The 9,421-nt window shown below is 37.2% G+C and overlaps 1 protein-coding gene across 1 annotated transcript; it reads left to right on the forward strand.

Moving 5' to 3' along the window:
* The first annotated feature begins 1,577 nt into the window (after positions 1–1,577).
* LOC132301415 (protein NLP6-like) lies at positions 1,578–7,004 on the forward strand. The gene is made up of 7 exons (XM_059798667.1): positions 1,578–1,599; positions 2,475–2,959; positions 3,094–3,138; positions 3,266–4,007; positions 4,131–4,511; positions 6,306–6,371; positions 6,958–7,004. Exons 1-7 carry the CDS (start codon positions 1,578–1,580, stop codon positions 7,002–7,004), a joined length of 1,788 nt encoding a protein of 595 aa, XP_059654650.1.
* Positions 7,005–9,421: the final 2,417 nt, after the last annotated feature.

Raw genomic sequence — 9,421 nt, forward strand, 5'->3', positions numbered from 1 at the left:
ACCAAGCTGGTGTGGAACGGCGTCCCCCGGTTCATTGCGAGTTTAAATGCTTGGACTGCTGTTGACGGGTGACACTCCATTACCATGCTTTTAACGAGGTTGAACAGGGTGAGAAAAGCTTGGAGCCGTTCATCCTCATGCTGCTTCATTGTGAAAAGGCTCGATACATCCTTAGCCGGACGTTTATTCCCGTAGTACTGGCTTATGAACTTATCGCATAAGTCCTGGAAACTGGCGATTGAGCCCTGAGCCATATTCTTGAACCAATTGAGAGCTGGTCCAGCCAAGCTCGTAGGGAAACATTTGCACATCAAAGGATCATTATTAGTATTCAAAGCCATTTTCAACTGAATATGGTATATGTGATCGACCGGATTGGTTGTTCCGTCAAACAGAATGAAGATCGGCATGGAAAACTTCTTCGGATTCGGCGCGTTCATAATTTCATCAGTGAACGGCGATGCGACCGTCCTTGCTGATGAAAGCAATGCTTCGTTTTCCCTTGAAAACCGTGACGGAAATCCCCGATCGGCAGATCTCCTTTCTGAGCTATGGTAATCAACTGTTGCTAATGAAGGTCGGTATGGCGGATCGAACGACCTGTCTTTAGCAAATTCACTCCGCCATGGTGACGCAATCCTATGTTCATATGCCGGTGCTTCTTCCCTCATAATCCGTTTGTGATGCGGTTCCAGACGAACAGATCCTTCTCGATCCTCTACTCGACCGACATTCGGAGGCAGATTACCGATTATAACTTCATCACGACGTGGACCACCACGATTGACATCTTCTGGATCACCTTGACGATCAGCTTCGGACGGTAAAGCTCCCTCTCCTTCAGGAGGTAGCCTCGGAATTGCAGGAGCCTCACGATGCTCCATTCCAGCTCGTAGCTCTGCATTTTCTTTCCTCAAAGCATCGATCATGTTCATTAGCTCATCGAGCTTTGTCTGCTGGCCGTTCTCCAAAGGATTCGAGTTCGCCTCTCCGATCATCATTCCAGATCGGAGCAAAGTCATCAACTGCAGACTTCTTGACCAAATTAGAGTTCTGCTAATGCGCACACACCAGATCTGAACTTACACTTGCTGAATTCAGTCCACTACTGGCCGGATTCAATAATCACAACAGATTGCAATCGCGCAGTTCACCGGATCAAGCACGGATCTGATCTGCTTGGATCGGACGCCAATTTTTCGAAATCAACCGGAGCCTGGACTCGTCAAGACAGATCGTATTATTACCAATGTTGATTCAGCTTTCGCAGATTAATCGTCTTCCTCGCAGAATGCGTTGAATCGATCCGATTTGGAATGATACCAATCAATCCTTACAAGGAATTTCCCCTTCTTACAGAGAGAGAACTTCTTCACTCCAATTCTCTTTTTCCCTCTCAATTTCCCTTATTTATAGACGGTTACAACCTCCTTTGGCCTGGGCCTTATCTACTTCCCTTTGCCTGGACTCAACTTCCCCCATTTTAACATGGGCTTCTGAAATGACTTTATGGACCTGGGCCCATCCCGCGCGAACTTGCTCCATCTCGTTTGTCCACACCCGACCCGTCCTCTGCAATGCGGATCACACCAAACCCGGGTCATTTTGGTGTCCTCAGCATGCAAATTTAATTCACTCTCATGCTTACCGAAAAGTATCTATTTGTATGTACTATATATATGAGGTTCTTCGATTTCTCTCTCTCTCTCTCTCTCTCTCTCTTTGTCTACCTCAATTTCTCACATCAAATTGTTTTTTTTTTTTGGGTTTAAAATTTAGGAAAATATGTATTTGGTATGAGATTTTAATTATATCGCAAGCTTACTGGAAAACCAATATATATTTGTGTATCTAATTTGTATGAGGTTCTTCGATTTCTGTCTCACTTAAATTTTTTTTTGGGTGGTTTAAAATTTCAATTAACAGAAAAATATCTAAAATTTAATTCACTCACAAGCTTACTGGAAAACAAATATATGTATATATATATATATATTTGATAATGAAATTAATTAATTTCCAAAAAAATTCAATTAACAGAAAAATATCATATATATTTGTGTATCTACTTTATATGAGGTTCTTCGATTTCTGTCTCTATGTGTCTCCCTTAATTTCTCACTTAAATTTTTTTTTGGGTGGTTTAAAATTTTAACAGAAAAATATCTAAAATTTAATTCAATCGCAAGCTTACTGGAAAACAAATATATAAATATTTGATAATGAAATTAATTAATTTCCAAAAAATTTCAATTAACAGAAAAATATCTACTATATATGAAGTTCTTCGATTTCTCTCTCTCTGTCTCCCTCAATTTTTCCCAAGCTGTATCTACTATATATAAGGTTCCCTGTGTCTCCCCTTAATTTCTCACTTAATTATTTAGATTAGATATTTTATTCAATCGCAAGCTTACTGGAAAACACAAATATTTGATATTGAAATTAATTAATTTCAAACAACCTACATGTAGGTACCACCAATCAAGGAATTACAAAGAAGATCAAATCTGCGCTTCTACACTTGAATACATATTACCACAATGATCAAGTTCTAATTCAGTTTTGGGTACCCATCAGAACAGAAACTGGGTGTTTTCTTTTAACTTCAGACCAACCTTTTGGTCTTACTTATCTTGATGAAGGACTTCTCGAGTATAGGAAGCACTGTTTGAATTATAAAATTAACGTGGATGGGGAAGAAGAACAGCTTGGACTCCCTGGTCGTGTGTTCCGGAAAAAATTGCACGAGTACATCCCAGATGTGCAATATTACTCTATCCAAGAGTACCCACAACGCAGTTTTGCTCTAACTTGTGGTATTTCATCGTCTTCTGCTTTGCCGGTGTTTCACTCCTCTTCCCCAGAATGTGTTGGAGTACTCGAGTTCGTAACTAATGCAGCAGATTTCGATGTTTATGACATTATGTTTGATCCGTTTTTGATGCACGCAGTTGAGGTTTGTTGAAACCCCTTAAATTTTTATTTATATTTTTCTAATTAATTTGCTTTTTTCAGCATCAAATAATATGATTTTTCCTAATTTTCATTAATTTAAACCTTACAAGATTATTCACTTCACTTCTCTTGCAGAATGCAGATTTGAGAAGGTCGGCATGTGATTGTTTAATTTCTTCGGTAAGTTACAGCTGTAATATGCAAATGTGATATATATATGTATATATATATATGGTGCTATATCTTCCAAATTTATATGTTTTCAGTGCAATCTGTTCTCATCAACGAAACAACACTCGCAATGCAGGTTGCAGATGAAAATGATTCAGATGATGTGTTTCCACATATATTGGTTGAAATCTACTTTGGGTTGAAAGTTGTGTGCAGAACATACAAGCTACCTTTGGCTCTGGTGTGGGTTCCGTGCAAGCGTTTCAATACCATGGACAATAGCTCCGATGCTTTTGATGTAAGCTGTATGGGACAAGTCTTGCACGCTGATAACAGAGCATCCTATCTTCTAGTAGATAATCTGGAGGAATTCTTGGGGTTTAGTGGGTGGAATAACTTACAAAAGGGGCAGGGAGTTGTTGGGAGCGCACATCGGTCACATAAACTATGTTTTTGCCGCGATATATCTCAGTTCAGCCTAACTGAGTACCCCTTACTGCCCATTGCAGGCCTTTTTGGGTTGACTAGTTGTTTCGCGATTTACTTGCAGAGTACTTGCGCTGAAAATTCTGATTACATACTAGAGTTTTTTCTACCTCTTGAAACCACATATGTTGAAGACCCGACTACCTTCTTATCCTCTCTATTAGAAACAATGAGGCAACATTTCCCAAGCTTTAAGCTTCCTTCAGGAGAAGAACTCGGGGTTGAATTTATTAAACCTCGCATGAATCAGGAACCTGCTTCTTTTCAATGCCAAAGTACTCCATCTCCATCTGGGTTTGGAGTCTTACATAATAGACAAGAGGCAAACTCAATTACTTTAGAGGAACTCAAGAAACATTTCGAAAAGAAACTTGGAGAAGTTGCACGGAAAGGTTACACACTAAACTTGGTCTTACTTATTTCAACTTTTGAATGTCTTGTTGTAGGACTGATATATTTTTCTTTTGCATTTACAAACTATATGAGTTTTTGTTATAGAATTTTTATTTTTGCAGTGAGCGGACCAAAGTGTAAGCGTAAATGTAGAGAAAAGGGAACCCCCTGCTGGCCACCGGGCAAGAGAAATAAGGCCAATGACTCTCTCTCTAGATGGGACCCTCTCTGTTCTGATTTGCCTGCTGAGACACTCGCGGCTATTGTTTCCCACATGACTCCACTGGTAACACCACCACCACCAGAAGCAAGGATGGTAATTATAATTGCAACCTACGGCAATGATATGATAAAGTTTAGATTATCTTTGTCGTCAAGAATTGTGGAGTTGGAAGAAGCAGTCTCCAAAAGGTTGAAGTTAAATGCTGGAACCTATGAGATCAAATATATGGATGATGCTGGGGATTGGATTTTAATAGCCCGTGACAAGGACTTGGAGGATTGTATAAGTGCTTCTAATTCATTGGGCATGAAAGAAATCAAAATGTCCATTGAGGGGCGGAGCCAAGATTTCATTTTAGGGGGGCTTGCCTGCGAAAAAAAAAAAAACCCGTAGCAAAATCACAAAATTCTCTTTTGATTCTGTTGCCGACGATGTAGTTTAGAAGAATCAGAACCAAATTCGTGAGTAGCGATGCCTTTTTCGGGGTGTAATGTAAAGACAGTTTCCCCCAAACAACAAAACAACAAAAAGAACCATGCCGATCTCTTATGCTTCAAAATGATATTGAATGAGTGGAATGACTGAATGACCCCTCAACATGTGAAATTTTTTTTTTTTTTGAGGTGGGCAAATTTGAAAATTTTAAAATATATATATATATATATATATAATAATATTCTTTTTTAAAAAATCAGAATTTCAGGGGGGCATGCGCCCTCCGCACTAGGTCCCTCCGCCCCTGGAGCCAATTGCCAAAGTCTCTCCACGCACTAGGTCCCGCCCTCTCCACCAACTTGACTAATTATGCATGTATGTTCCTAAACTATGTGTTGATGAAATCAATCAATTATCTCAGTTTCTATTTACTAGCTACCACTTTTGTTCTCTAAGATTGTTAGTCTTCTACTTGTTCAGTTTGGTGTTTCAAAGAGAAGGCCTTATTGGGATGTAATATGAAGCAACTTCTGATTTTGTTGTGTTTGTGGCCATGACATAAATGCAGTTGTTTGGCCTAGACTTGTCATGACATAAATGAACCTCAAACGATTCATTTGTTTCTTGTATTTTGATTAGGCATGTCAATCAAGTTTGTTTCTTGTATTTTGATTAGGCATGTCAATCAAGTATAAAATTTAAATGTTTGCAGTTCCAAAGGCTCTCTTGTCAAAACCGCAAGAACTGTTAGGCAATGCAACAACTTCAAGAATCCACTAGGTTGTACAAACACGCCATGTTCCTTGGTAAAATTCCTACCTACTAGAGGGATATTTTCTACTCGAGTGTAAGTGAAGTTTCCACTAATGATTGACCGATCACACATACACATGTATATTTTTCCCCCAACTATTGATTGACCGATCACACGTACATATGTATATTATTTCCCATAATAAACGGGACGCACCCGCTTAACAAGGTCCTCCCCTTATTTGGTCGATAATGGAGCAATAAAAATACTAAAATGTTCTTCCTACAATTAAAATAAAAAATAATAAAAATTCAGTTAATATAAAATGACTATCATGACCTTTATTAAACAAATTCAATTAAAGAAGTGCATTTTCGTATTTAAATAATAAAAAATAGTAAACAAAATTTAGTTAATGTAAAAATTCAGTTAAAAATAGTAAAAAATTAAGTCAAAGAAGGGCATTTTCAGTATTTAATATAATTAATTAGTCATGTGCGAGACACGTGATTTGTTAACTGTACTTTTCTAACTGTTGACTACTGAAAAACCTTAGTTTGTAACATTTTTAAATTTTTTTAAAAAAAAATTTGTTATTTGCTCAAAAAGTAAACCTTAGGGGTGTTTTAGATATTTAGCCCTTGATTAATTGACAGATCATGCATGTATATATATTTTTTCCCGGCAAACCCACACGCCTACTTTTGTCCCTATAGAAACTTGAATCTTTAACCTTCCATTTCAGAAGGTGAGGGTGATCCGACTAGGTTATTGACACTTTGAAATGCGATTGAACTAATATAGGAAAAAATGTGTAGACACGTATAAGTTTTGAACCTTTGACCTTTCGTTTGTATCTTTTTGCTCCAATGTGATTTCATTCAGGTAAGATAGATTGTGGATTGATGATTGGATGGTCGGAGACGACCGGTGAAGTGAGGATGCATTCTTGTAAGCTTTGCCTGGCTTCTCTGACTCCCCATTTTTTTTGGCACCCCTGGTATTTTTGTCATGTAGAAGGATAATGGCAACGCCATTTCTGGCAAGCATTATAAGCAGTGCTGCAATTGAAGATATATATATATATATATATATATATATATATATATATATATATATATATATATATATATAGATTACGTAGAGAATTGAGAAGGGCAGTTTGGACCCTAAGATAGATTGGTGGCGAGTTCTTGTTCATCCGATGCGGCTGTGAGTGCTTGTTCATATGTTGATTTTTTGGAATGTTTTAGAATTTGACTTCACGGAAAGTTTTCATGAGTTGAGTATAGGCATTTTTTGATTTATGCAGGCTGATTTTGTTATATAAATTGAATTGTATAAATTGATTTTGATATTGAATTGTATAGAGATCCTGTCAGTTTAATATGTTAATTTCTGAAAAACCCAACTTTCTCTTATTTTTTCACTATTCCTTGCTGTAATTGTAATCTCTCTCAGTATACGTGTATAAATGTGTATGTATGTGTATACAGGTATCTGATAATCTGTGAATGGGTTTTTGATTTGGTAATAGGGTTTTGGTGTGGAAAGCTCACCAAAGGAAGTGCCAACTGGACCTGACCCTCTTCACCACCACAACAGTCCTTCCAGACCTTGATGGATCATCATCACCTCTCTGTATGTCTGAAGTAGGGTTGCAAGTTGGGCTAGCCCAACCCAGTCCAGTCCTAACCCAATCTCAACCTCAACCTGAATCGGGTTGGGTTGGGTCAGCCCGAATTGTTCCCAACATGGGTTATGGTTATAACCCACGTCAAATATTTTCGAGCGGATCAAGTCATGTTAGGTTGGGTCGACGGGTTAATTTTTTTAATTTTTTTTTTTTCGGGAATTTATATATTATATATATTTGATTATATTATTATTAAAAAACAAATTATATATATATATATATATATATATATATATATTATTTGTTTATTTTTAGGGCAAATCATTTTAGCCTCCCCATTGACCTCCATCTCTTTTCTCTCTGAACTCGCCCCCCCTCTCTCTTTCTCTCCAACTGCAAACTACAAAATCTACAAAAATCAAAAGTTCAAAACCCATATATTTCAGTTTTATCTATCTGCCTGCAAGAATCAAAATTTTAAAACCCATATCGGCATATCATTTCAGATTGTTCAAAAAATCAAAACCTAGATCTTTCAGTTTCCATCGCCCGCTGTTTTAGTTCGAGTTCGCTGTTCGCAACTTCAGCTTCTATCTCTCAACTCTCAAGCTCGCCCCCTTCTTTCTCTGCATACGGGGACGGCGGTAGAGAGAGAAAGAAGAGACAGGAGAGAGAAAGGAGAAAAAAAAAATGAATTTTTTAAAAAAAATTTATTTTGGGTTTTGGGTTGGGTTCAGATTGAGCCTGAGCTCAACCTGAATATGTCTGGGTTTTGACAAAACTCAACCTGAACATGAACTCGATTTGTGAACTTAAAGCCCAAATTTCAAAATTTCGGGTTGGGCTTGGATTGGGCTGGGCTAGCCCGCCCAAGTTGCAACTCTACCCATCACCCAACACCTCCACCGCCCCACCCATCACCACCACTCCCACCCAATACCTTTATCACTACCAAAGACTTTAGGCAAACGGAGGCGAAAGCCAGAGTGCGCTAGCAGCAAACTCATGCTTGAAAGCAGAAAACAGACCCAATCTATATAAACCATGTATTCTACATATACATAGGTGTCTAATACCTTGTCATGTATAATCAGACATTTAAATCAATTAATCAAGTTTCTTAGATTATATGGATATCGATAAACATAAGGAAATACCGGATTGGGCTAGAACTTTAAAAGGAAGAAATGTTGGGTTGGGCTGGTCTGGACTTTGGTGAGGTAAAGAATTTGGATAAAAAGGTTGAGTCGATATAGATTGCTCACTATACTGATTTTGTTGTTTATTTATTTTTTATTATTGATTGTTAATGAAGGAGAGGTGTTGGAGTCTCTGTAACTAGGCTTTGGATCGGAACTTCTCATTCTCTCTCTCACCTCACTGTTTCTCTCACTAGATCGTCCCTCCACCCTACTCAATTCATCCTCCACCTCACTCTTTCTCTCTCTAAAAATGAATTTTCTTTTTTTAATCAGGAACAAGAACGAAAGAAAGGATCTAATAGACCCATCACAATTTTAGTTTGGCTCCCCTGTTTGGCTGTTTTGTACGTGTGTCTATATTTTGTGTATATATATCTATATATATATATAGATATATGTGTATATATTTACTACATACATGTTTGGCTGTTTTATATATTTATATAGATATATATGTATGTGTGTGTGTAATTTTGAGGAGTTGGTTTTTGTGTGGAGGTGGTGCGAATGGCGATTGGGGTGATGATGGTATGAAAAAGTAGAAGAGGAAGGTGTATGTTGGGGTAGTTTTGGTCACAAAAATAGTCAACAGAAGGTCAAAGGGTAGCGGTCATTTAACACCTCAAAAGTACTATGGTCCTAAAAATTGACATTTGAGATGTAAGTGAAATGTTAAATAACTAATTCAAATATAAGTGAAATCTAAAATGACCTAACCTCATGGGATCTGTAATTTACCCTAATTTATATTGAGATATGTATTAATAAATAAATAAATAAAAAAACACACACACACACAAATATATCTTAATATTTTTATATATATATTTTTATAATTTGAACTGAAATAGTTCCATATTCTTGTTTGAGTAAGGATTTTGTAGCTTCTTGCTTCGTTGGCGGCAAAAGAGAGAGAAATAACACATTCATACATTTTAAAGGCACCTTAATTTCATAATTGAACAGAATGAAGAAGATATATTCATACATTCTCTGCACCAATTACTTTGGTTAGTGTAAAGCAATTTAACAAGTCCACCTAAACCTTTCGATCCTAAACTCCACAAAGCCCAAAACGCTAATCAATTTTACGTCAATTTTCTCCACAGGTTTAACTTGAAAATCCTTGGAGCTCAACTAGTTTTTTACAACCATGCTGTTGA

The sequence above is a fragment of the Cornus florida genome, unplaced genomic scaffold (assembly GCF_030987335.1).
Source record: "Cornus florida cultivar Cherokee Brave unplaced genomic scaffold, ASM3098733v1 CherokeeBrave_3.0.0_Hap2_Chr03, whole genome shotgun sequence".
NCBI lineage: Eukaryota > Viridiplantae > Streptophyta > Magnoliopsida > Cornales > Cornaceae > Cornus > Cornus florida.

Excerpts from the sequence above, each read along its gene's own strand:
- LOC132301415 (XM_059798667.1), top strand. The coding sequence starts at position 1,578 with ATGCGGATCACACCAAACCCGG. Across the intron at positions 1,600-2,474 it reads GCGGATCACACCAAACCCGG|GTACCACCAATCAAGGAATT; the intron begins GTCATTTTGGTG and ends ACCTACATGTAG. Across the intron at positions 4,512-6,305 it reads TGACAAGGACTTGGAGGATT|GTAAGATAGATTGTGGATTG; the intron begins GTATAAGTGCTT and ends GATTTCATTCAG.